Source organism: Melanotaenia boesemani, chromosome 14, assembly GCF_017639745.1.
Source record: "Melanotaenia boesemani isolate fMelBoe1 chromosome 14, fMelBoe1.pri, whole genome shotgun sequence".
Classification (NCBI taxonomy): Eukaryota; Metazoa; Chordata; class Actinopteri; order Atheriniformes; family Melanotaeniidae; genus Melanotaenia; species Melanotaenia boesemani.
In genome coordinates, this window is record NC_055695.1 from 33,754,048 (window position 1) to 33,781,461 (window position 27,414).

The following is a 27,414-nucleotide window of genomic DNA, read 5'->3' on the forward strand; positions in this document are numbered from 1 at the left end:
AGAAGAAGAAGAAGAAGAAGCCGCTTCCGTGGAAACAAGGAACGCTAGTGTGCTAGCTTTAGAGTAGTCAGTAGTAGAGGCTGATGATCATTTAAACGGAATGATATGTATAAACAAAGACTGATCAGTAAATTCTGAATTTTAGATCAATTTACGATTCGATTTGAGTCAGTCACACGAAGTTAAATAGCTAATGCGGTTTTAGCTACTAACTAGCTGGCAAGAGTGTAAAGCAGACTGAAACCTTCGTGAAGGGAGAGATGTATTTTTTTAAAGAACCAAAGATGTAATATAATAAAGTTTTCAGTTAGCGATAGACAGTAGAAACATGTGGAAACGACGCGGCCGGAGCTCCGCTCTGGACCGGGCTCAGGCGCTGCTGTCGGCCAAGAGGACCAGCAGAGGAGACGCTCAGGGCTCCACACCGGACTTTACAGTCAAAGCACAGGTGAGGATATTCACCTTCATCTGTTTGAATTAACTGGGTTTCAGTTTGACTGATTTAATGCTGACTGGAAGAGATAAAGATTAAAGAAACGTTCAGTAGCTCCACTGTGCCAACTGGAAGAGCATTTAACAACTAACCAGGTTACCTGGCAACAGGTCAGTAACGTGACTGGGTATAAAAGGAGCATTTCAGAGAGGCAGAGTCTCTCAGATGGAAAGATGGGCAGAGGTTCACCAATCTGACACAAATTGGGTTTTACAGAAAACTGTTCCTCAATGTAAAGAATAGAATAAGAACTTTGTCATTGCAATAAAGTACACTGTTAAAAAAAAAATAAAGGGAACACTAAAATAACACATCCTAGATATGAAGGAATGAATTCGCTCGCTGTCACGTCGTTGTGTCTTCTACGCATGCGGGACACTTTTGGTGTGCATAAGGTTCATAAAGGAGATCACATACAAGTCGCATTTAATTGTGAACAAACTTTTAAAAAAAATAGGATTTCCCAAATAAAATCCAAATTGAGCATTATGCCCTGCAGTCTGAACCTAGCCGTAGTCTAGTCTCAGGTTAGGGGTAAATCACTTACCACTAACCTGTCCAGATGCCAGTGTCCAACTTTACACATACAGTGCAGTTTTTCATGTACCCCCAAGTCCCTGGAACAGGTAGTAGACGTTTTGTCCTCGTGTTTGGCTGAGATGAGTGAGTGGCTTATCCAAAATCAGTTGGTGCTGAATCTAAGACGGTATCAATAGGCGCATTCCGACAGAGAAGTTCTAAGAACGCAGTTCTAATAACTATCTTAGTTCTTTGAACGGCTCTTCTCCAGGGGAACTGTTTCATGTTGCATTCGCACATGAGTTGGGGGCGGTAGCGGGACCGATGTGACGCATACGTCTGCGACAGTGGCGTGTGACTTTAGCGCCACATAACAACAACACAAAACCCGCTAAAAACAAAACAACACGGCAAGCTAATATGGAGAAGAAAGAGATCGTAGTGTTCATGCTCTGCTTGATGGAGATGTTACTGATGGACGATACAACCAGGTGTCTCACGTCGAGGCTGGAAGACTCCTGAAAGTCAGAAGATGAAGAATCCAGCGGCAGCAGATCCGCCGCAGACAAAGGAGACGACGTGTAAGTTTAACTTATTAAACATGCGCCGATTGTATACGTGTCTTATGGGTAAACATTTCAGACGGCGGGTTTATTGTAACTCGTGTTCTGTTTCAGACGTTGCTGCAGCTCATTGAACCTCCTCACCGTCCGACTGGTCCGGAGCAAAACTGATAACTAGTGGGAAAAGGTTGTTCTCAATTTTACCGATGAGCAGTGGACAGAGCATTTCTGTATGTCCAGGGAGACATTTCAATACATCTGTGGCCGCCTGAAGCTGCACTGGAGAGGATGGACACAAGGCAAGGCAAGGCAAGGCAGTTTATTTATATAGCACATTTCATGTACAGGACAATTCAAAGTGCTTTACATAAAACAAAGACATTACAGATATTTAGAATAGTAAAAGGCATCAACACATAATCAACACATAATCACAATAAAATAATAAATTACATTAAAATGATTAAAAGCAAGATAAGTTAAAAAAAAGTTACCGTGCAGATTTCATGCATAGGCGCATGAGAAAAGAAATGTTTTTAACCTGGATTTAAAAATGTCTACATTTGGGGAAAGTTTAATCTCCACTGGCAGTTTGTTCCATTTGTTTGCAGCATAACAGCTAAATGCTGCTTCTCCATGTTTAGTCTGGACTCTGGTCTGGACTCTGGTCTGGACTAGTTGACCAGAGTCTTTGGATCTAAGAGCTCTGCTAGGTTTATATTCTCTGAACATATCACAGATGTATTCTGGGCCTAAACCATTCTGGGATTTGTAAACAATCAGAAGGGTTTTAAAATCTATTCTGTGACTGACTGGAAGCCAGTGTAAAGATTTTAAAACTGGTGTGATGTGTTCAGATCTCTTAGTCCTGGTTAAAACTCTAGCAGCAGCGTTCTGGATGAGCTGCAGATGTTTAATGCTCTTTTTAGGAAGTCCTGTTAAAAGACCATTACAGTAATCCAGTCTACTGGAGATGAATGCATGGATGAGTTTCTCTTGGTCTTTCTGGGAGACTAAACTTTTAATTCTGTTGATGTTTCTGAGCTGGTAAAAAGCTTCTTAGTGAAGCTTTGATGTGGCAGCTGAAAGTCAGGTCTGAGTCTATCAACACTCCAAGGTTACGAACTTGGTTGGTAATTTTAAGAGCCCGAGTCTCCAGGTGTTTGCCAATGCTGACCCTCTTCTCTTTGCTACCAAACAGAATAATCTCAGTTTTGTCTTCATTTAATTGTAGAAAATTCTCCCTCATCCAGGTGTTTATTTGCTCTAGACACTGACACATTAAGTCTATTGGACTGCAGTCATCTGGTGACAGAGACACATAAAGTTGTGTATCATCTGCATAACTTTGATAACTAATGCTATAGTTTTGTAATATTTTACCCAAAGGGAGCATATACAAGTTAAACAGAAGAGGTCCAAGGACTGACCCCTGGGGGACTCCACAAGTCATGGCCACTCGCTCGGATTCATAGCTGCCGATCGTAACAAAATAACTCCGGCCTTCTAAATAGGACCTGAACCAGTTAAGAACCGCTCCAGAAAGTCCAACCCAGTTTTCCAGCCTGTGCAACAGGATTCTGTGATCTACAGTATCAAACGCAGCACTGAGATCCAACAGAACCAGGACTGATACTTGACCAGAATCGGTATTCAACCTAATGTCATTTAACACTTTGACCAGAGCTGTTTCAGGGCTGTGATGAGGTCGGAAGCCGGACTGAAATTTATCAAGATTTCCACTTTCATTTAAAAAGTCATGAAGCTGGTGAAATACAACTTTTTCAATAATCTTGGAAATAAAAGAGGTTAGAGACGGTCTATAGTTGTTCATTATAGAGGCGTCTAGAGTCCTTTTCTTTAGGAGGCTTAATAGCAGCTATCTTTAGTGACTTGGGAAAAATGCCTGATGCCAGTGAGCTGTTAACTATCAGTAGGAGATCACTTTCTACTGAGGTAAAAACTGTTTTTAAAAAGTCGGATGGTATCATGTCCAGAGTGCATGTTGTTGATTTCAAATGCCAAACTGTTTCTTGTAGGACTTTTAAATTCACCATTTTAAATTGTGACATAACATCAGAATTATTTCCGGGTTTTAGACACAGACTACTTTTCTTGTTTGACTGTGTGGAATTAATATTTTGCCTAATTGTTTTAATTTTTTGGCTAAAAAAGTTGGTAAATTGGTTTTATTTCTCAGTGGAAAGGAGCTCTGGGCTTATCTGTTTAGGAGGATTTGTGAGTTTTTCAATCATAGCAAACAGAGTGTGAGAATTGTTGACATTCCTGTTAATCATTCCAGATAAATGCAGCTCTCTGGCCTTGCACAGCTCATTGTTATAGTTACGCAGGCTTTGTTTGTACAGCTCATAGTGAATTTGAAGTTTATTTTTCCGCCATTTCCGCTCAGATTTTCTGCATTCTCTTTTTAGGCTGGTAACCACAGTGGTGTTTCTCCATGGTGTTTTCTGTTTGATCAAAGTGTTCTTGATTCTTATCGGTGCAACAGCATCCATTACATTCAAGACTTTCAGATTGAAATGATCCAGGAGTCCATCAACGGACTCTGCTCTGGTTGTTGGTAACATAGCTATGGCCTCCACAAACTTAGCACTTGTTCTTTCATTAATGTACCTCTTCCTAACGGAGAAGCAGGTTGGTTGAACATTCTGAGTGATCAGTAAATCAAACAAAATACAAAAATGGTCAGACAAGGCCGAGTCAGTGATCGCAACAGAAGAAATATCAACACCCTTTGAAATAACCAGGTCCAGAATGTGACCTCGAATGTGGGTCGGTTGTTTAACATGTTGCCACAAACCAAACATGTCCAATATGGAACAAAATTCCTTGACATTACCATCCGTCATGTTATCTATGTGAATGTTAAAATCCCCAGTTAAGATGAAATGGTTAAACTCAGTAGAGATAACCGACAATAATTCAGAAAATTCATCAATAAAATTTACACAGTGTCCTGGACGTCTGTAGATGATTAGAAATAGGATTTTAGGAATGCCCCTTAAAATAAAACTAAGATATTCAAAAGAAGTAAAATCACCAAATGACATTTCTTTACACTGGAATGAATCTTTAAATAAGGCAGCTTCTCCTCCCCCTTTCCTCCCGTTTCGACATTTATCCATAAAACTAAAATGAGGGGGGGTGTTTCATTAAGAACTGTAGCACTTGTGTCTTCTGTTAACCATGTTTCTGTCAGAAAAAGAAAATCTAAACTGTGAGAAATGATGAAGTCATTAACTAACAGTGATTGTTGGACAGAGATCTAACATTAAGTACAGCAGCTTTATGAAGTTTACACTGGTCTCTGTTGTATTCTGAGTTATACAAGGTACATTTAACAGATTAGATCGATTCACCCCACAAGCTGACCGTGTTCGATTCCTTATTTTACTAACTAACACAGGAATCCTACTGGGTCCAGGCTTGATCTCAGAACAGCTGTCAGTAGTAGCAAAACTACAGCAAGGACCCTGAACGCATCATGGCATGTTATCTTTGTTGTGAATTCTGCTGCTGCTTTGTGAACCTCCTACACTTCCTCCAGTTCCCTGCTCTGCCAGGACAGATGATCTAAGAGGAGGATGAGGAGGGGGAGCCCTGTATTTCTTGGTAGATGGTGGTCGCTGGGGTTCAGACCTGGATAGAGACATCCTTTTAAGACCTTGGGTGATGTGGAGAAGAGGGTCTGGTGAGGGGGGAGAGCTGGCAGTTGATCGCTTCTCTGCTGTGTCCTTCGCTCTTATCTGTACACTCATGTTTGGGTTTGCCGTCCCAACAGCATGACGCAAGTGTGCACCAAGTAATCTGCATCCAGTTAGATTTGGATGCACACCATCAGGTCTGAATCGCTCCTTACAGTTCCAAAAGATATTGAAGTTATCAATGAACTTTATCCCATGGGTGATACATGCGTTTGATAACCATGTGTTCAGGCCAAGAAGCCTACTGAAAAGTTCAGTTCCTTTACCCGCTGTAGGAATGGGTCCTGAAATGTAAACATGGTGCTCCAAACTGACACAGTCTCTCCAACAGCAGAGAAAAGTCTTTTTTCAGGATCTCAGAGCCAATTTTCCTCCTCAGAATATCAAAAGACCCAGTGTGGACAATAATCTTCATACCATCTGGATGTGAAGACAGAATGGTCTAAAGATCTCTGTCAGTTCCCTGACTGATGTATCAAAAAGTGTTAGATTTTCCGTCTTTGCCATCCTCACATGCTGTTATAGAGTCCCCAATTAGAATTGTGTCTATTTGTTTTTGTGTGGAGGCGCTGATAGCTTCTCTAGTCCTCCTGTTTGTCGAATTTTGGCCTCTCCTCCTGGTCTGGTTAGCCCTGTGCTGAGTTTTAGGGCTATTTCTTGAATTTTGATAAATCCTTGCATTACATCCATCATCATTCATTTTAATATGACTCAACACATCATATTTATTATGCAGTGAGACTTCAGATGGTGGAGTGAGTGCTGGAGCTTTAAATTTCCTGCTGGATTTACCTCTGCGACGAACAACATCAGACCAGGTTCTGGCCGGGGTTGAGGACTTTGGTCTGGCACCAACAGTGTTCCAGAAGGAGAGATCAGTCTGATGGTCCGGTTTGGGATTTTCCCAGCTATTCCAATGTCATTTGAACACATCCAGGGAAGTGTATCAGCCAGGTCTGTAGCGGGAGGCTCCACATTCGACATGCCTTCGCGTATGAAGATGTGACTCAATCCATTTGACAACTCAGTAGCTTGTACAGAAGCTACTACAGAGTCAATAAATTCTTCATTCACACGAATGTCTTGCAGTGTTTCAATCCTCCTCTCCAGCTGTGTCATCCTCAAAGAAAGTTGCTCACACTCAGTGCAGCTCACTGATACTGCAGGGTTAGGAGACATCGTTCCACTAGTTCTCCGATGGAAATCAACTAAATTTGTCAAAAAATATATTTGTTCCAGTGATTTATAAGTGACCAGGAGTCCTTGTTCCTAAATTTCTTGCCGGTAAAGATAAGAAAAAAGAAGAAAAAAAGAAGAAAAATGCAAGCAGAAAGGAGAGCAGAGCAGGAAGCGTCCGCACGGCAGCAAAGCAGACAACAAACTTCAGCACAACCACCTGCTGCAGGTACTGAAGGAGATGGAGAACAGCCTGGATGCTTTACCTCCTGCCTTCCAGCTAATCACTACACACCTCTTCATAATAAGCATCATGTTCTGGAAGTTCCACAGACAGAACATACATGTATACATGATGTACACATTTAAAGAGAAAATGTTCCATAGAAAATGCATCATTTCATTTAATTTTTTTTCTTTTTTTGTTATGTGCAAAATAAAGATCTCATCATCTGCTATTAAGCTTTGTGTGTTTTATGGAATCATCAGTAGAAAGATGGAGGAGTAATCCGTCACTGGAGGGTTGGTTGTGACTGACTTATGGTTTAGAATTATGAGGACTTAGTCACACAGATTTAGCGTATATGAAGGTAAAGATATAAAAAGGGTGGTGAAATGTTTACAGGTGTGTAATTTGTGTCAGATCTTGGTTAAACATGATTAACTTCGTTCTGTGACATGGAGCATATTATAAAGTTGATAAACTAATGTAATTTACACCCAGGATAAGACTTAAAATGTAGCGACCAAAGATGGATTATTTAATATTTTATAGCTGTGATAAGTTAATAACTACTCAATATTTTTATTAGCTAATATTTTATAGATGTGGCCAAAGCACATCTAACAGACACAAACTGAAAACTTCAGACTCTTTACTAAGTCATTTATTTTTTTATAGTGAACACAGCAGAGCAAAAATAACTATTTACGTGTGTGTATATGCTGCATATCACACTGGCTTTTCCTGCCGCACGCAGGAGTCATTTGCTGCGGTGTTGCCCGAGTAAACATGTCGGTGGTACAAGCTGTCGAATTTACTGTTTTATCGGTTCGTCCCGCTCCGGTTGTCGTGGTTCTTTATTTGTAGTCTTGTGTGAGTTTTCTACGTGCGCTGCTTCGCGTTATCCCGCTCTCTGACTGAGAGCTGATCGTCAGGAATATTTTTATATTTTGCTGCGAACCTTCAAAACCTCTCTGAAAATCCTCTGTGGCGTAGACGGTCAGAAGAGCTTCGACCTCCTCGTCGGTCCATTTATCACTTGCTCTGTTGTTGTTTTTGTCCGTATGTGCAACCGTGTTTTTTAAATGTGGCGGGGACACAAAATGCGGAAATCTGGCAAGGGGCGTAGCTACCAGTCACCAAACACCTACGTCATGAGGGTTCCTATAGAACCCCGCTCAGACCCTGCCTCGGAGCAGGAGCTAAAATGGTTATAGGAACTGGGGGCTTTGGTCCCTAGTTCCTATATGTCGGAATGCGCGAAAAAACGGCCTGGTTCCTGAAAAGGTTATAGGAACTGCAAAAGGTTCCTACAGTCGGAAAGAGCCTAATGTGTTTTTCTATTAGAAAACAAAACGTAGAACAAAGTGGGGTTGTTATCTGTGATAATACAGACTAGCATCCCAGTAGCAACACCAGGTCTCCAGTAGCTCTAGTTTGTCTCAGACCAGCAGCTATGTTCTGCCCGGTGTGATCTGGAAAAATTAGTCTGGAGACATTTCATTTTCACGTTGAAATCTGCATCAATAAAATGTAGCGCGGGATTTCTATACGACTCTATGTGCAGCTTGACCACAGGTCTGTAGAGGTGGTGAAACATTGGATTGTAGCCACGTCCTTCATCCTCACCACACTCATCATCCAGGGCAGAGAGACACTCGACTAAAATGGAAACCAGACTTAAATCCCGGGTTGTTCACCGTGTTAATTGAGCACTGATCTTTGGTGAGAAAAGTTCTGTTTGTAACGTTTGTCTCTCTGTGTCTCTGGCAGCTGGTGGATTATTTAGTCGCAACTCACAAAGATTGAACATTTTTCTATTTTCTTGAGTCGCGTCGTAAGCCCCCGTGTGCACGTCTTCACATGCACGAATGTTGCCTGTCGCTTGGCAGGAGGAGGGCGGCCATTTTCGCCTCATCGAGCAAGTTCCATAGAAAATGATGGAGAAGGAGCGACGTCACCTCCCGTGTGTCCATCTCTTAACTGGAGAGGTGTTTGCAACTCGTGCTGAATAAAACTAAAATAAAACGGGGCTGTGGGAGGAGTCTGCAGCAGTGGGAGGAGTCTGCAACAGTGGGAGGAGTCTGTAGTAGTGGGAGGAGTCTGCAGCAGAGGGAGGAGTCTGCAACAGTGGGAGGAGTCTGTAGCAGTGGGAGGAGTCTGCAGCAGAGGGAGGAGTCTGTAGCAGTGGGAGGAGTCTGCAGCAGTGGGAGGAGTCTGCGGCAGAGGGAGGAGTCTGTAGCAGTGGGAGGAGTCTGTAGCAGTGGGAGGAGTCTGTAGCAGTGGGAGGAGTCTGCAGCAGAGCGCTGCAATGCTAGCTGTGCTCAATTTGCAACTGAAAACAGCACAAGAGGAAACTGTGATGGACAAAAATAATCGGATCATTTCTTTTTGATGATCGTTGAAAACCCAGATCGTAATTATGATTAAAATTCGATTAATTGCCCAACCCTACTGTGGGTCGAATAAAGGATTATCTTATCTTATCGTATCTTTTCTTATCTTATCTTAACCTTTCTTATCGTATCTTATCGTATCATACTGCATGACAGTATGGGGCCAGGCCCCTCACTCAGCCACAAAGCCCGTTGGTTCATTGTACAATCAAGCAACAAAAAGCCAATCCGCTACCACCACAGCAAAATTCTTGAGAAGTATAAATTACTAAGCTTTGCAGGTTTTAGTGACTTGTGCTTTCTCATATTAGTATTCAAATGTATCAATAGTTTAGCTCCACATAGTTGATTTGTTCAGAGACAGAAAAGCAATGGAGTCACCAGAAGTTCCACCTACCAGAATTGTGAGCTTCCGCCCTGCAGACCTTCGTCTGGTCCGTCTGCCTTTTCTTACAAGCCTGCAAAGCTGTGGAATTCATCACTGACCATGTCTGACTTTAAAACCTTCACCTCTAGGCTGAAGTCTTTCTGAAAACAAACCAAAAACTGTACCCATTTGTAAATTGCACTTGATGTGTGTGAATGAATGAAGGATTAATAGATTTTGTATTGTGGGTATAGATACGTTTTATATAAGTTTTGTAATGTGTTATTGTATTTTAATGTAGTGTAGAAAGGCCCATCTAGGGCCCAACTGACCACAGACTGACTATGAACAAATGCATCGTCCCTGTCAATTAATTTAAATAAATAAATAAAAATAATTCTCTACTGGAAACCACTGCATGGACTCAGGAAGACTTCCAGAAACCACTGTCTGTGAACACAGTTCACCCTGAAACCCACAAATGCAGGTTAAAGCTCCATCATGCAGAGAAGAAGCCAGATGTGAACAGGATCCAGAACCAGCTTCTTCCGTCTTCTCTGGACCAAAGCTCATTTAAAATGGTCTGAGGCAAAGTGGAAACCTGGATGAAGATGTGAACTAGTTTGTGGAAAGCATGGACGGCGTGTCCTGCAGACTAAAGAGGAGAGGGAGCATCCAGCTTGTTATCAGTGGACAGGTGAAAAGCTGCATCTCTGATGGGATGAGGCTGCATTAGTGCCTATGGCGTGGGCAGCTTCCACATCTGTGAAGCTCCATCAATGCTGAAAAGTACATGGAGGTTTTTAAAATGTCAAACTCTGCTTCTTCTCAGGGTTCTTCAGGTGGATCCTTCAAAAATAGACCTGCTCCTCCAATTACCCACACTTTACTGTCTGATCTGAGTGAGCTGAGCTCCGACAGTACAGCATCTGATCACAGAGGTGATGATGACAGATCTGCTAAGGATGGGAACAAATATGAAGAAAAGTTGGATTCAGACAAGGTAAACACTGAACAGACATCATCTCAGGGAACATCACTACAGCCAAATGTCCAGTTTTCCTCTTTGATTTGTCTTCTGTTGTTCGGATCTCAGAGCTCATTGGGAGGAGGAAGCAGGTTCTTAAAGAAGGTTTCATCCACCAGCAACAGCCAGTCGTCTGTCGGCAGAAAGCAACCAGAGCAGGTGTTAGAACCAAGGTAAGGTCCTTATAAAAGAAACGGGTGGAACAGGATAGACTCAGAGACTGAAACACTCTTCTTTGAGTCTTTAAAGGCAAGTTTATTTGCACAGAACAGAAGAGACTGCAGTTTTCTGATGGAACCAGATTAAATGTGGTTTCTTTACATGTCTTTCCTGTCAGATATGTGTCGTCTTCCCCGTCCCGTAAGCCGTTTCTGAAGCAGGCGAGGCAGAGGACAAATCTAACTGCAGACTTGGTCCTCTCACCACCAGCAGCCACCCAGTCCACGGGGGGCAGCACTGAGCAGAGCCGGGGAGGAAACCATCTTCGAAAGAAGAAAGCAGATGTAGTGGCTGAACGCAGCAGAGTTTCTCCTGCTGTGTTCTCAAGAAGCAAACATGTTGGTGTCAGGTCCAGAGCTGGTGACCCTCTACAACATTCGGGAGGTTTGGAGGTGAAGTCAGGGAGGGTAATGAGCACTGTTGATCTGGAAAGTGATGAAGAAGACATGAGGAAACTGCTCGGAGACTCAGTGGATTTATCAGACAACAGTTTCTTAGAAGCTCAGCGACCTTCATCCACTAAAAGGCTGGACAAGGTGCATTTCAGCTTAGAACACGTGGGTGTTTGTACTACTTTTTGGCTCAGTCTATGAGGAGTGGACATTATGGTTTTAGAAGAAACGAAACTGATCAGTTAACATCATCTGAATAGTTTCTGTGGATCTGTAGTAATGTCACATTTGCATCCTTTTCTCTGCGGTGGTTTGGTCTGCTGTTAACGTCTGATAGTTTTACGTTAGCCGTTAACATCAGTGGCTTATTTTGGGTTTCATCTGAGTAATTTACAACAAAGAAGGTGTTGAAACCACTCCAGAGCTTTCAAAACGTCATTAATTCAGTGTAGAAACTGTTTGTTGCAGAATGAATGAAATGTAAAACCATGTTTTCACGGTATTCTGCAGAAACATCTTTTATTGTAGCTGCTTCTTTAATGGTTGGACTGAGTGAAACTCCTGCGTTCTGTTGATGGAAGGATGCTTTTAACAGTTAAAACATGGTTGGACTTTCCACTCACAGATGCTCAGCCATGGCAGCCCAAGGGTTCGCTCCGCAGCCTCTCCTGCTGCTCTTCATCCTTCATCGCCTTCCAACAAAGCACTTCCTCGATCTCCGGACTCTCCTTCACACCGAAGCTCTCCTTTTAGATTCACTGGACAGGCCCAGGCCCACTTCAGCCCCTCAGTCCTCTCTCCATCGCCCTCCCCTCCCCTCCTGCTGCCGTCTCCTCCAAAGAGGCCGGGCTCCTCTCTGAAGGCAGAAAGTCCACAGCGTTCCCTGTCGGCCTCATCAGAACAAGGTGAAGTGCTTTCTCTAGAGGAGCTCTTCCCTGGAGGTCCTGACTCTAAAGACCCTCAAAGTGAGACGAGTTCAGTTCCTGCAGAAGGTGAGAGGGGCTCATCATGGGGTCAAATTCTCCATTAGATCAGTTATAAAAAGGCTTCTCATCACACACATTCAGCTGGTACATAAATCCGTCCTCTGCAGAGCTGAAATAAGCAGAGTGAAGACAGTTAATGTGGCTCATTAGTTCCTATCACACCTGCTGAAAATATAAAGACTGAGTTGTTGATGGGATAGTACACAACTCTGACATCTTTCTCAGCTTTTACCAAGATTAAATTTCTGGTTTATAAGAAGGTAGGAGAATGATTTCTGCCTTCTTTGCTCGTTCGGCAGACTTTAAGATCAACGTGATGACTGTAGACGAGCTTGTGCCTGCATTCGATGGATTTTCTGTAGAAACAGCAGGAAAACAGGTAGGAAATGACTCACTGTAATAATGTAAATTACTGAACATAAGCCATCAAACCAACTTAAAGGTCCCATATTAGACATTTTTTTCAACAATTTCATACGAGTGTCAGAGTCCAACAACGTTGTTTTCAAAGTGAAGCCTTGGTCCTTCATCTCAGCCGTTCCAGATGTGGCTCTACTGAGAACCTTCAAATGTTCATGAGCGGAGCCTGGCCACGCCCCTCTGTGGGCGGCCGCTTGGTGATTTCCGAAGCCAGGCTCAAGTAACCGAGGGAGCGGGTCAATGACAGTGTCCACTACCGGGGGGTCATCCTGAGGTCACGAAGGGAAAGATCTCAGACTCACCCATTCCAGCACACATACATAACAAGTGGAGCAAACAAGTGAGAGAGCAGACAGAATTTTCTCATTTCTTCTCATACAGGCTGTGAGGACACCTGACTGTTAGTAAACCTCTAGAAAATGAGTTTTGCATAATGTGGGACCTTTAAGATGAATCTTGGGGTATCTCTTAAGTTAAAAGTTCCGTGTGTGTTTTAGATGCTGGAGGCTTTCTAGCCACAGAAAGTGACGACTTCTGGGCTTGTTTGTATAGATGTCACCGTGATCTAGATGTAGCAGACTTGAACTCCAGTGCTTGTTTTTGTTCTGCAGGAAACAAGAAAGAATTGAATATATTTTAGTAGAAGCTCAGACATTTTACTGCAATCTTGAACACACCAGCGCTGTTCAACCTGATGTAATACGACGGTTATTTGATAAAGTCTGGATGTAGAGACAGTAGCTGGAAGACCAAACAGGATCTGTTTGTTGGGAAAATTGAGTTTATTTTGTCTTTTACTTATTTTCTCCAACAAGACCAATACGGCTGTCTCTGATCCTGGGTTGCCCAACCAGCAAGTACCCCAGGAGGAGGACCAGGAGGTGCTGGACTACCAAAGTGACTTTGAGAGTGACTCCAGTACCAGCCAGGTCTCTGAGCACCTGCCAGGAGACGAGGAGGGAAAGGACCTACCATCAGATGTCAGCGTGAAGGTGTCCTATCCAGATAAGAGAGAGGACGATCACTGTTGTGCTCTTTTAGACCGAAGTCTCTCCAGCACCTCATGGTCCTCAGATGGCACCTACAGATCAGCCTCATCCAGCAGACGCTCCAAATCCTCAAAGCTCCACGGCAGCTCAGACACACCTCAGCGCTGGAGAAGACGTGCTTCAGCCAGAAAGGCTGTAAAAGACTCAGCAACACAGACACAACCTGATCCCCTGTCTGCTCCGTGGTCAGCTGGTCAGTCCGGTTACACCTCGAAGCTCCACCATATTCATGTACCTTGTTAATGATTCGGCCAACCTAAGGAACACACTGCTGGTTCCTTACCTTGTGGTCTGTCCTTCCTCCAGGTATGGCCACGGTGGACCCCACAGTCGCTATGATCTACATGAATCCTGCTCCAGCGGTCACTCGAGCACTCGGTGCAGACAGATTGGAAGGTACAATTCACTTACATCAGAAAACCTTGTTGTACCTGGATCCAGGTGTTCATCTTTGGGAAGTGATGCCGTTTGACCGGAACAAAACAAACTCATTTCTTGGTCTTGCGGCCTCGAGAACTTTTCACTTGTCATGGAGGATGGAAGAATTACGCCACTCGGTCACCTATTCGCCGCCACCTGAGCGAGCCGTAGTCGAACCCGACAGGAAGTTCAGACTAGTTCATTTTTCAAAATGAAGTTATTTGCAGAGCAGGGTCACATTTCCTGAGTACAATTTCACTCTTTTTATGGTCTGTAAATGTGCACAGAGACTTTCTGCTCGTATGGATCATTCATACGATGCTCTGTGATGAAGAGGTTAGTATTGTTCTGTCTTTTTTTTCCCTCCATCAGCCATCAGCACCTTCGACCCCAGCGTATTTGCTCTGAATGAAATACTGAAACAGCAGCTGGCGGTGACTAGGCAGTTCATGGACAGCAGCCACCATCTCCACTGCTGCCTGGTGCAGAGCCTGGAACCACCAAACTACAGATACACCATGCTGGAGGACACCGTCCAGGTCAAACACACTGACAGTTATCCTGATCTGCTGCCGGGTCATACTCACATACGTTTTCTCTATGGAGTTATTCCTCTACATGTTTCCACTCATCAACACCATCCTGAACCCACCATTTGTGATCGTTTCAGTCACTACATCTGCAGACTTCTTCACCATGTCAGTAAATCCACATTAACAACTGTCATTTGGTTTTCAGCTGTAGAGGGTCAAGAGTTCTTTAGTGGGGTTTTACTTCTCTACGTGTAGTAACTAAAATAATAATAATAAAGAAATAACCTTTTGTGTAACTCCACCCATTGCCAAATTTAAAAACACCTGAAACTGCAGGGTGGGGGTGGGAGGTGTGGGGTGATCAGGGGACGGAGAGTGGGCGGGTCAGGACACACAGGTAGAAATGATTGACAGACAGCAGCTCAGCTCACTGACAGGATGCAAAGCCTGTTAGCTGCATGTCAGCAGCCTGTTAGCTGCCTGTTAGCTGCATGTCAGCAGCCTGTTAGCTGCCTGTTAGCAGCCTGTTAGCTGCATGTCAGCAGCCTGTTAGCTGCCTGTTAGCTGCATGTCAGCAGCCTGTTAGCTGCATGTCAGCAGCCTGTTAGCTGCATGTCAGCAGCCTGTTAGCAGTCTGTTAGCTGCCTGTTAGCAGCCTGTTAGCTGCATGTCAGCAGCCTGTTAGCTGCATGTCAGCAGCCTGTTAGCAGCCTGTCAGCAGCCTGTTAGCTGCCTGTTAGCTGCCTGTTAGCTGCATGTCAGCAGCCTGTTAGCTGCCTGTCAGCAGCCTGTTAGCTGCCTGTTAGCAGTCTGTTAGCTGCATGTCAGCAGCCTGTTAGCTGCATGTCAGCAGCCTGTTAGCAGCCTGTCAGCAGCCTGTTAGCTGCATGTCAGCAGCCTGTTAGCAGCCTGTCAGCAGCCTGTTAGCTGCATGTCAGCAGCCTGTTAGCAGCCTGTTAGCTGCCTGTTAGCTGCCTGTTAGCTGCATGTCAGCTGCCTGTTAGCTGCCTGTTAGCTGCCTGTCAGCAGCCTGTCAGCAGCCTGTTAGCAGCCTGTCAGCATCTCTGGAAAGCTGTGGACAGACCCCTCAGATAATCATTCATGTTTGCTGTTTTTCTCAAACAATTAATGATCAAAATAATAAAACTGGTTAAAATCTTAAAAAAATTAACGTTTGGTAGCTTTGCACAGGTCTGAGATTATGAATTCTGAAAAAAAAAAGTTTAAAATTAGCATAAAAGGAAGTTATTGCACAAATTTGTCCCACTAGACAGACGGGTCAGGTCTAAATCTTAAACTGGAATGATTCACATGCGACTGAAACCACTCATTTCTTCTTTTGTGTCACAGAACATCCAGAAACACAGAAGTCCCAAAGTGACGATGGAGAACACCTCGTAGGAGGTCCTGCAGGAAACGAGGGACTACCGGCGCTCATACAGCTGCTGCCACCACTAACGTCATGACAAGGACATTATGGCCATTTTAAATGGTGAGCGTAAAGCCAATAATGCAATCATTTGCCAAAACTGTAAAATGTTTAAGCCGGTAACGTAGTGAGTTACGTTACCGGTCGAGCATTAAAAAAAGTCCTTTTAAAAATGTAATAATGCTGCTTGATGATGTAATAACACATAAGACTGCGTTTCTCAGAATTCTAAGATCTATTTAGCAGTTTTTATATGATCAAAACCAGCAGTGATTATATAATTGAGCTTATATTTAAAATCCATCCTGTTGAAGGAAAAGTTGTTTACGTGTCCTTTTCTTCCTTCTAGGACATGCGCTTCTGCAATTAAATTGTCTTTGGTTGTAAAGATTTCATTTGTAAATAAACAGTAAACCAATGAGGCCTGGAAATGTTTCATATGAAATCTTTATTTCCTTGGCTTTTCTTTACAAACATGAAGCCGGCTTCCTTCACATTGTTGGTAAAAATCAAGTTTTAACCACGTACAATGAAGCTGAACTGGTCTTCAGCTGGTAAAATAAAAACAGTTCAACGGGACGTAAGAAAAGGTTTATTTAAAAAAATGCCGCGCATGCAGCCACAGATGTTCAGAATCTGACAAACTAAAGCCAAACTGTGACGGCAGGATTCAGCCGGACTCTGGTGTGTGAGGGAGACGTCGTCGTTCTGGGTTTAAAGGCACAGATTCAGGCTGCAGGTCCAGGTGGTCAGTACGGGTCATTGAAGGGGTAGTGAGGATGACCGGCATCCCTGGGGACACGTCGTCCTTCCACCTGAAACACAAAACAGGGCTTAGTAACATTTCCATCTGCATTTGCTGTCATTCTTTTATACCTGCTCTTCTAGTTCTCTACGTCGGAGCGGCCCAGGCTGATGTTTTAACATGTGGTAGCTAAATGTCTGACCTCTATGGAGGAAGAGAATAAAAGCCTTAGCACAGAGACAAATCTCACCTCGATCATTGGAACGATGTAGCGCCAGCCTCTGTTCAGAGCTGTGATGCTTTTCACTTCCTCTGCTTCCAGGGTGAAGTCAAACACCTGGAAACAAACACATTTTACACATCACACTGCAGCCCTACGTTTCCACTGTGGAAACCTGCCATTTTATGGAGGTTGTTGTGAAAATGTCTCCACCTGAATGTTCTCCTTGATGCGACACTCTGTCACACTCTTAGGGATTGTTACCACACCTCGTTGAATCTGCCACCTGTAAGGACAAGAAATGAGTGTAGACAGGGAACACCACAGAAATGCCAACCTCTGCTCAGACATCCAGACTTTCTATGGTGTTACAGTGGACCAGTCTGGGATGAAAGACCACTGCTGACGCCTCTAACCATCAACAGGAGAAGCAGAATTCCACCGACAGGATGTTCAGGGTGGAGTTTACTCACGGAGATGGATGTAACGCATTCGAGATGAAAGAAGACGCGACCACTTCAGTATCAGAAGATGAAAACCTTTTGCAAAAATAAAGCTTTGATGTGACCTTTGAAATCACATTTAGCCAAGATTTCTTCATTTTAAGTAGAAAAGCAACTCATGCTGTCAAAAGTAACACGTTAACAGCAGTTAACAGGGGCGGGTCTAGAAAAGTTCTGATGGGGGGCCAGGCAGGAGCAACAGGAAAAGGGGGGCACAGATGAGACCTTTTTTAGGTCTAGATTTTATGAAATATTGAACTGATTATTACAACTAAAATGATCATCTGATGTAAAAAAGTGAATAAAAACCAGTAAAACAAACAGCCAGTGATGTATTTTACCAGCAGGTGTTTGCTTTCGGTGAAGCTGCTGTAGGACTTTTATCACTGCTGCACAAACACTCACACTTCAATGATAAAAGAAAAACCTTTTTATCGGAGTTTCTTCATCAATGTCGGCTGTGTAACTTCAGTCGTCACATCTGCTGCTTTTAGGACAGAAATGATCACCATGGAGACGGTTAGTGGGATGATGGTATGTGAACTCTGAATTATGATCTAGAACAGACATGGGCAAATTACGGCCTGTTAGGCTTTTTAATACGGTTCGCTCAACTTGTCCAATTAAAAAGAAAAAAAAAATCATCAATCATTTGTTTCTTGTTCCTGCAATGCCTGCGTTTCCCCAGCAGATGGCGCACTGACCATTGGTGGTGGACGTTTGTTGAAGTGTGTTTCTCTTCATTTCATGTTCGTTTTCCTGTTGCCATTTAAGCCTTTCTGTAAAAATGAGCGGACCAGAGAAAAGGAAAGTGGACAGTGAGTGCCAAGTGTTTAATAAAGAGTGAAAAACAAAATACTTTTTCACTGAAGCACAATATCAGCCGTCACTTTGCCACGAAGCATGCAAACTATGCTTGCAAGCAGTCAACGCAAGAACGGGTTGGCGGCTAATTTACAGACTCAGTAGAATTTTTTTCACCAACAATCTGCAATTGGCAAAAGCTAGCAAGCCTTTCCCCGAAGGAGAGTTTTTGAAAGAATACGTGGTAGAGACAGCAGGTCTCTTGTGTCCGGAGAGCAAAGGCAAGTCTGAAAAAACCAGTTTATCACGCAGGATGATATAGTGAGCGAGTTAAACAAAAAGGTGGCGACCTTTAAGTTATATTCACTAGCACTGGATGAAAGTAATGACATAAAAGACCCGGCTCAGCTCCTAAGTTTTATCTCCCAGTTAAGAGATAAGTGAGCAGCTTCTGAGCATGGAGTCGCTGAAGGGGAAACGCGAGGAGAGGACTTGTATGAACAGGTGTCTGAGGTCATCGAGGGAATGAAGCTACCCTGGAGTAAACCTGCCAATGTCACCATGGATGGATCGCCAAATTTAACTGGAAAAAACATCGAACTGCTGAAAAGAATCCAGGAAAAGATATTTTATTATTTTATTCATTTTCCTTCACTGCCTCATTCACCAGGAGTCTCTGTGTAAGTCTGTACTGCAGCTTAATCATGTGTGGATCCAGTTTAAAACTTGTTAACTTCATACGAGCAAGGGGCTTAATCATCATGAGTTTGTTACGTTTTTGGAGGAAACCGATCGCCAGGTCCTACTTTACCGCTCTCGTGTCTGCTGGTTACGTTTGGGGAAAGTGTTTCAACGAGTGTGGGAGCTCAGAGGAGGAGAAATCCGAAGAATTTCCGAGCTGAGTGACATGAACTGGCTTTGTGACTTTGTGTTTGCTGTGGACATATTTTCACACATGAATGAGCTGAACGTGAAGCTACTCGTGAAGTTTGTGCACGTTTGTACACAAATGTGAGAGCCTTCAGATCCAGCTGATTTTATTCTCCAGAAAAATGTCAAACAAATCTTTCGCTCATTTTCCCACATTAGCCATGTAGACAGAGGCCACCGGAAACATGAAGAGTAAAGTAAAGTAAATGTTTATTTATATAGCACCTTTCAAGATAAAAATTACAAAGTGCTTAACAATAAGACAAAACACAATAACACTAACACACAGAAAATAAAAACAAATACAACTCAGTAAAAGCAAGTTTAAAAAGATGCTTTTTAGCTGCTTTTTAGGAGATCATGGAGTCCACAGATCTCATGCTGAGAGGAAGGAGTTCCAGAGGGAAGGAGCCTCTGCTGCGAAGGCTCTGTCACCTTTGGTTTTCAGCCATGTTGGCTTAACAACCAGCAGACCTTCATCACTTGATCTCAGGGACCTGCTGGGCACGTAGGGCTGTAGAAGGTCTCTGATATATTCAGGTGCTTGGTCATGTAGTGCTCGATAAGTTAAAACCAGGATTTTAAAGTGCACTCTGTGGTGAATGGGAAGCCAGTGCAGCTGGGTCAGGAGTTACATCAAGGTTCCTGACTTAAAACATGAGGCAAGTGGGCCGAGACTCTCAGCTATCTACAGGAAAAATCTATCAGGAGCACAAACAAGGACCTCAGTTTTTACATCATTAAGTTGAAAAAAAAAGAAATAAATAGCTGAATATCATCAGCATAACAACGGTGAGAAATATCTTTAAAAGAGCCTATAATGTGCTGCAGAGGCAGCAAATATCAAATAAACAATAAAGGACCCAGAACAGATCCCTGTGGAACACCAAAATCAAGAGATGAAGACGAGGATTTGAACTTTGCAGCAGCCACAGAAACTAATCTCCCAGAGAGATTAGAGGAGAACCGCTGGACGACCTGCAGAGAATTCTGCCGTTGGTTGTCTGATTGTGTAAAAATGGACAAGTCACTTGACCCGGTGTCCTGTCCCGTCACAAGACCTGGAAACAGCACCACAGGAGCTGCAACTGGAACTGATCGATCTTCAGTCCGCCTCAAAGAAAAAGTTCAAGTCTCTTAAAGTGAATGATGTTTACGCTTCACTTAACGAAGCCACGCTTCCAAACCTCCGGAGGACGGCACAGAAGATGTTGGTGTTGTTTGGCTCGACCGATGTGTGTGAGCAGACGTTCAGCATCATGAACATCAACAAAGGCCGTCACAGATCCAAGTCGCCTGACCAGCACCTCACATCTACCCGGAGAACAAAACTAACTCCAGACTTTGATGCACTGGACCAAAAGGAGACCAACAACTCTGACATTGGTGAGTTTTTCTACTGCGTTATGAAAAAATGCATATGGAAAGTTTGAAAGTGTGTCTTCTAATTAGCAGCGGAGGAGAAATGGTTGAGATTGAGGATTTTGTTGGGTAATAAAATGTTTGGAATGTTGAAAGTGATGTCATTCACTTTTTTTTCAATAAACGTTGATTTCTTTAACTTTGCCCCTTCAATTGAAACGTATTAAAAACAGATGCATTCTCCAGGTTTGATGGATCAGTATGTGTGTGCTGTTTTTATCTATTTACATTTTCTCTCCCAGTATTGTGCCAAATAGTGAGTAAACGCAGCATCTTGCATATTCATGGAGGAGGGCTATTTTGCACATTTGAAAAACGCTGTCCTCAGTGCACGCTGTTAGTAAATCAGGTTGTACGTGTACTTACTGTACTCTGAGGTTTGCAGTTAACAAGAAATATTTGTAGCATCGGCTCGTTCTGGTGATACGATGCAGTGAAAACGGGCAGATTTCAGATTAAAAATTTGAATCATTTGGCAGCCCTACTTTTATTACAATATAAGTTACTTTTATTTTAATTTTACTGTTTTATTACTAAATTAGTTACTAATGTTAGTCACTTTTCCTAGTTACTTTTATTTTAATATTATTTTTATTCCAATAGTAGTTACTTTTATTATATTACTTTCAATATAATAGTCACTTTTATTACTATATTAGTTACTTTTATTGTCATATTACAGTTACTTTTATTAAACATTGCTATTAAAATCTTCTATGTTATTTTCATGTTTCCAGATTTCATTCCACGGGTTCCTCCGAGTTCAGAGCCTCCGGGTAATGAAAGGAAGGAAAGTTTACCTGGAAACTCACCGCAGGATAATCTGAGCCACAGACTTCTTATACTTTTCTGCCAGCAAGCCGATAACGGGTTCCTGTAGCAGGACGGGTTCATCCGGATCTTTCCAGGCCCGGTCAGGAGATCCCAGAGGACTGTACGCCGTCATCACCAGACCCCGATCCCGACAGTGGGTCAGCAGCTCCTCCTGGGCCAGGTAGGGGTGGCTCTCTACCTGCCAGAGACATACATGTGCCATAGTAACCTCAGTCATTGTTATCATCATCATCATCATCGCTGTTTCATCCCGTACCTGAAGGACGGTGGGTTTGATATTGGCGACGGCCAGGATATCATCGATCTGCCGGCTGTTGAAGTTGGACAGGCCGATGGATCGAACGAGACCCTTCTCCACCAGCTTCTCCATGGCAGCCCAGGTCAGCTTGTAGTCGGTGTAGTCGTACAGCAAGCTTCCATCCTCATGTTTGGGGAAAGCGTTGTCTCCTCGCCTAACAGACAACCAGGAAGCAAAGATTTGAAATACATTATTTCATTTCACAGTTAAGCACAGTATTAAATGTCATGATTAATCCATCCTAAAGGTCACCCTGACTTTCCATGTGGGATCATGTGTGAACCATGTGGTCAGATCAGGAAGGAAAACAAAGGTAAACAACATGCGTGTCACCGCTTGTGTTGCTTTGTTTCCTTCTGTTTTCATGGGAAAGTGAAATCCTGGTGTGATTATAGAGGACGTCTCTGCAGCCTGCAAAGCAGGACATAAAACAGGAAATGCACCCAACATGTTTCACCTCCTGCAGGTGTGTGTGATGCAGTACGTGAAGTAACGTGGTTTTTCGGCCTCGGGACAAACCAAACGCCACTGTGCCATCATACACGTCAGGCACACAGCGCATCTTTACATGTCAATATTATATTTTATTGTGAAAGACTCTGGTTGGACTTACGTGATGAGTTAAGCCACATTCATGTACTGTTACATTAAACAAATGCAAAGAAAAGAAACTAAACTGAAACTGCTGAGTTTCTCTGTGCAAACATCGACTAGTGTGGGTTTGATGCCTTTACTGCTCAGTGTTTGATGGTCTGTAGAAGAAAGTGTATTTAATTCCAGAAATGTGGTCTAGTTTATTTTCACTGTTCCAGAATCATTTACATGTCAAACAGCAGCTATTCTGCTGAAGGAAGCTGGAAATCAAAGCTCACGGGATGTTTTTCCTGCTTCCTAAAGGAAGTCCCCCATTTCCAGGTAGAGGTGGAGCCTTGTCATCTGCTTTCTTTAAGAGAAATCCAGAGTTCATGTGTAGGATTCAGTTATTCTGCACACAGCAGAGGGGGTTTATGTTTACTTTGTTATATTATTTTGTCTTCTTTTAGGATGTGTTCAGGTTAAATGTGCAAAATGATTCTTCTTCCTTCGTGTCTGCACATCCTTCCCAACATTACTATAAAAATCTAGAAAACTTAAAGACCTAAGAGGAGTGTCTGTGTGGTTTTACAGATGTATAGTGTTGAGAAATTAATTAACACAGAATTGTGATTATTTTGTTGACAATAATCGTACCAACATAATCCATCACCATCCCATCTCTAAATATGAGCTCTTCTAAATTCAATTTTAAGGTCAATCAGAGAAAATCTGTTTAAAGATTTTCATAACACCACTTTGTGAAATGCAGCCATGTCGTCATCTTGGGATATTGAGACAGCAAGTTAATTGGTTCATTTTCTCAAGATAAGGAGTACATGTGAATCCCCTCGTTGTCCCGAGGCACCCAGCTCCTCGGGACAACGAGAGAAGCGTCGTGTTGAGGTCGAGGGTTGAGCTCACTGAAAGGCATGTGGCCAGTGGATGAGGTACAGGTCCAGATACTCCAGCTTCAGGTCCCTCAGCGTCTTCAGGAGCGCTGGCTCTACATCGTCCGGGTGATGGTGGGTATTCCACAGCTTGGATGTGATGAACACGTCCTCCCGCCTCAGGGGCTGGTGAACCAGACAACATCTTCATATTACATTTTATTATAATAACAAATGAGTTTTTTTCTTCCTCTCAGTATTGCAGAACATTTTTTTTTCTTATCAACACTGTGAAATATTATAAAAATGACTATAAACTGGACTTCACAAGAAACACTGATGCCACCTACAGGAAGGGCCAGGGCCGTTCCATTTTCTGAGGCTGCTGAGGTCCTTCAACATCCGCCGGACGAGGCTCAGGATATTTTATGAGTCTGTGGTGGCCAGTGCCCTTCTTTATGCTGACATAAACCAACAGCACCAAGAACCAGGACGGTGGACCTTCAGCCCGCCGAATCCCCAACAGGTCAACGCCGCCCTTACTCCACCTACAGGAGGGGAGGGGGGTTGCAGTTTTCCTTCCTTCTAATACGCAGCTTTTCAGCTGAAGGCCTCCTCCAGTTTCTAAATATTTCCAGACCCTGGACACTGCGCAGCGTTTCATGATGAGTTTAGGGACCTGCTGCTACAATCTGTGGAGATTCTGACTGTGTGATTATTGTTGGTGATGTTATTATCCATGTAAACAACCCTCAGGACAGAGGGAGTAAAGACCTGAGTCACAGTCTGGACAACGTTGGGCTGACTGAGCATATAACAGAGCCCACATACACTAAAGGACACACTCTAGACTTACTGACTTCGAAGGGTTTGGACGTTTCCATGGTTACTGTGTGTGATGTGGGCCTGTCTGATCATTACTGTGCTTTCTTTGGGGCGGCATGGCTCAGTGGGTAGAGCGGTCGTCTTGCAGCCTGAGGGTTGCCAGTTTGATTCTCGCCCTGTCAAGGTGCCCCTGAGCAATACACCCCAAATTGATGGGTCGTGGTTGAGCACCTTGCATGGAAGCTGCCACCATCAGTGTGTGAATGTAATGGGGTTAAAACACACCATCGGTCCCTGAATGACATTTATTTTGAAAATGTTTAGTTTCTTCCTGCCCTGTGGTGCAGGTGACCTGAGAGTGGAGCCTGCACCAAAACTGTCTCCACCACGGAGCTCGGCAGCCAGACGGTCTTTAACAGGAGAGGGAGGAGCCATAAGAGGAGGCAGCGCAGACACAGAGCAGCCACTATGACTACTGAAAAAATAAAAAACTTTAAAACCTCTGGATTAGGTTAGAACTGGGAATGAAAGACTGAACTTGGAAACCTGTAACTAATCAGCTAACCTGCTGCTGGGAGGTCATACCCCTGAAGGCTGCAGGCAGTGTGATCTGGGTCATTTGGGGCTATTGGCAGGGGGTCTATCTCTTTCCTAATGGCTTGTTTTTTTAATGATGGGACTTGCAGATATCCTCTAAAACTGGACAGATGCTTCAACTTCACACCTTCGAACTAGAAGTCGATGAGGCTGATGTTCTAACTTGCTTTTTAGGTGCAGGCAGACATAACCTGCATAGAAATGTCTGATTTTCACTGTTGGAATCTTATGCAGACGAAGGATGTGATGCGCACGCTGCTTCTGCAGCTCCATCCTCTCACCACTTCACCGCGGGGTTGTTTCATTGCCAGTTTGTTATGGTAGAGTTCGTATTGCATGGTGGTTAACGTAGTACGAAGTCGGTGAAGCACCAGAGATAATGTAGGCAGTGAATTTTATAGGACCTCATATATTCTGAATAAATTCACGTCACGTTCTTTATAAATGTGTTGCGTTCAGTTCAGCATTCACAGCAAAATGAACGTATTCAATGCACAACACTGGTAAGCGGTCACGTTAGTGGTCACGTGTCATGTTAGTAGACATGTTAGTAGACACGTTAGTGGTCACGTTAGTGGTCACGTGTCATGTTAGTAGACACGTTAGTGGTCACGTTAGTAGTCACGTGTCATGTTAGTAGACATGTTAGTAGACACGTTAGTGGTGACGTGTCATGTTAGTAGACATGTTAGTAGACACGTTAGTGGTCACGTGTCATGTTAGTAGACATGTTAGTGGTCACGTGTCATGTTAGTAGACACGTTAGTGGTCACGTGTCATGTTAGTAGACATGTTAGTGGTCACGTGTCATGTTAGTAGACACGTTAGTGGTCACGTTAGTAGTCACGTGTCATGTTAGTAGACATGTTAGTAGACACGTTAGTGGTCACGTGTCATGTTAGTAGACACGTTAGTGGTCACGTGTCATGTTAGTAGACATGTTAGTAGACACTTTAGTGGTCATGTGTCATGTAAGTAGACACGTTAGTGGTCACGTTAGTAGTCACGTTAGTAGTCACGTGTCATAGTAGACATGTTAGTAGACACGTTAGTGGTCACGTTAATAGTCATGGGTCATGTCAGTAGCCATGTTAGTAGACACGTTAGTGGTCACGTTAGTGGTCATGTTAGTAGACACGTTAGTGGTCACGTTAGTAGTCACATGTCATGTTAGTAGTCACGTTAGTGGTCATGTTAGTAGTCACGTGTCACGTTAGTGGTCACGTTAGTAGACATGTTAGTGGTCATGTTAGTAGTCACGTTAGTAGTCATGTTAGTAGTCACGTTAGTAGTCATGTCAGTGGTCACGTTAGTGGTCATGTCAGTAGTCACGTTGGTGGTCACGTTAGTAGACATGTTAGTGGTCATGTTAGTAGTCATGTTAGTGGTCACGTTAGTGGTCATGTCAGTGGTCATGTCGGTAGTCACGTTGGTGGTCACGTTAGTGGTCACGTGTCACGTTAGTGGTCACGTTAGTAGACATGTTAGTGGTCATGTTAGTGGTCATGTTAGTAGTCACGTGTCATGTTAGTGGTCATGTTAGAGGCCATGTTAGTGGTCATGTTAGAGGGCATGTTAGAGGCCATGTTAGTGGTCATGTTAGTAGTCGGGGTAGTGGTCACATTAGTGGTCATGTTAAGAGGCCATTTTAGTGGTCATGTTAGAGGCCATGTTAGAGGCCATGTTAGTGGTCATGTTAGTGGTCATGTTAGTGGTCATGTTAGTGGTCATGTTAGAGGCCATGTTAGTGGTCATGTTAGAGGCCATGTTAGTGGTCATGTAAGTGGTCATGTTAGAGGCCATGTTAGTGGTCATGTTAGTGGTCATGTTAGAGGCCATGTTAGTGGTCATGTTAGAGGCCATGTTAGTGGTCATGTTAGTGGCCATGTTAGTGGTCATGTTAGAGGCCATGTTAGTGGTCATGTTAGAGGCCATGTTAGTGGTCATGTTAGAGGCCACGTTAGAGGTCATGTTAGTGGTCATGTTAGAGGCCATGTTAGTGGTCATGTTAGAGGCCATGTTAGTGGTCATGTTAGAGGTCATGTTAGTGGTCATGTTCATGTTAGAGGTCATGTTAGTGGTCATGTTCATGTTAGAGGCCATGTTAGTGGTCATGTCAGAGGCCATATTAGTGGTCATGTCAGAGGCCATGTTAGTGGTCATGTTAGTGGTCATGTTAGAGGCCATGTTAGTGGTCATGTTAGTGGTCATGTTAGAGGCCATGTTAGAGGCCATGTTAGAGGCCATGTTAGTGGCCATGTTAGTGGTCATGTTAGTGGTCATGTTAGTGGTCATGTTAGTGGCCATGTTAGAGGGCATGTTAGAGGTCATGTTAGAGGCCATGTTAATGGTCATGTTAGTAGTCGGGGTAGTGGTCATGTTAAGAGGCCATTTTAGTGGTCAAGTTAGTGGTCATGTTAGTGGTCACGTGTCATGTTAGTGGTCATGTTAGAGGCCATGTTAGTGGTCATGTTAGTGGTCACGTGTCATGTTAGTGGTCATGTTAGAGGCCATGTTAGTGGTCATGTTAGAGGGCATGTTAGTGGTCATGTTAGAGGCCATGTTAGAGGCCATGTTAGAGGCCATGTTAGTGGCCATGTTAGTGGTCATGTTAGTGGTCATGTTAGTGGTCATGTTAGTGGCCATGTTAGAGGGCATGTTAGAGGTCATGTTAGAGGCCATGTTAGTGGTCATGTTAGTAGTCGGGGTAGTGGTCATGTTAAGAGGCCATTTTAGTGGTCAAGTTAGTGGTCATGTTAGTGGTCACGTGTCATGTTAGTGGTCATGTTAGAGGCCATGTTAGTGGTCATGTTAGTGGTCACGTGTCATGTTAGTG

At 43.5% G+C, this 27,414-nt stretch overlaps 3 protein-coding genes across 5 annotated transcripts in view; 1 reads left to right on the top strand and 2 right to left on the bottom strand.

Moving 5' to 3' along the window:
• On the top strand, positions 1-16,369 carry c14h19orf44 (chromosome 14 C19orf44 homolog). 3 transcript variants are annotated; one of them, XR_006012830.1, is made up of 11 exons: positions 1-448; positions 10,295-10,465; positions 10,559-10,662; positions 10,827-11,244; positions 11,726-12,092; positions 12,386-12,465; positions 13,322-13,748; positions 13,862-13,951; positions 14,348-14,514; positions 15,859-16,000; positions 16,287-16,366. XR_006012830.1 is itself a non-coding variant. In XM_042007254.1 (10 exons), exons 1-10 carry the CDS (start codon positions 329-331, stop codon positions 15,907-15,909), a joined length of 1,995 nt encoding a protein of 664 aa, XP_041863188.1. In that variant the 5' UTR covers positions 1-328; the 3' UTR covers positions 15,910-16,369. The 3 variants fall into 3 exon arrangements, 2 of the variants coding, with proteins under 2 accessions (XP_041863188.1, XP_041863190.1); XM_042007254.1 differs by having other exon boundaries at positions 15,859-16,369; XM_042007256.1 differs by having other exon boundaries at positions 10,827-11,046; positions 15,859-16,369.
• LOC121653647 (uncharacterized protein YBL113C) lies at positions 9,603-26,794 on the bottom strand. The gene is made up of 2 exons (XM_042007259.1): positions 24,706-26,794; positions 9,603-9,612 (listed from the first exon to the last, which is right to left on the bottom strand). Exon 1 carries the CDS (start codon positions 26,787-26,789, stop codon positions 26,214-26,216), a length of 576 nt encoding a protein of 191 aa, XP_041863193.1. The 5' UTR covers positions 26,790-26,794; the 3' UTR covers positions 9,603-9,612; positions 24,706-26,213.
• Positions 16,367-27,414, bottom strand: part of akr1a1b (aldo-keto reductase family 1, member A1b (aldehyde reductase)) — a 35,935-nt gene continuing 24,887 nt past the window's right edge. Inside the window, exons 4-9 of the mRNA XM_042007258.1 lie at positions 23,191-23,342; positions 21,652-21,847; positions 21,374-21,573; positions 17,116-17,188; positions 16,933-17,019; positions 16,367-16,752 (exon numbers count right to left, since the gene is read on the bottom strand). Of these exons, the coding sequence (XP_041863192.1) occupies positions 16,687-16,752; positions 16,933-17,019; positions 17,116-17,188; positions 21,374-21,573; positions 21,652-21,847; positions 23,191-23,342 (774 nt within the window). The 3' untranslated portion in view covers positions 16,367-16,686. The remainder of the gene's footprint in view (positions 16,753-16,932; positions 17,020-17,115; positions 17,189-21,373; positions 21,574-21,651; positions 21,848-23,190; positions 23,343-27,414) is intronic.

Excerpts from the sequence above, each read along its gene's own strand:
- c14h19orf44 (XM_042007254.1), top strand. The coding sequence starts at position 329 with ATGTGGAAACGACGCGGCCGGAGCTCCGCTCTGGACCGGGCTCAGGCG. Across the intron at positions 449-10,294 it reads ACTTTACAGTCAAAGCACAG|GGTTCTTCAGGTGGATCCTT; the intron begins GTGAGGATATTC and ends GCTTCTTCTCAG. Across the intron at positions 10,466-10,558 it reads AAAAGTTGGATTCAGACAAG|AGCTCATTGGGAGGAGGAAG; the intron begins GTAAACACTGAA and ends TTCGGATCTCAG.
- LOC121653647 (XM_042007259.1), bottom strand. The coding sequence starts at position 26,789 with ATGACCACTAACATGACCACTAACATGGCCTCTAACATGACCACTAAC.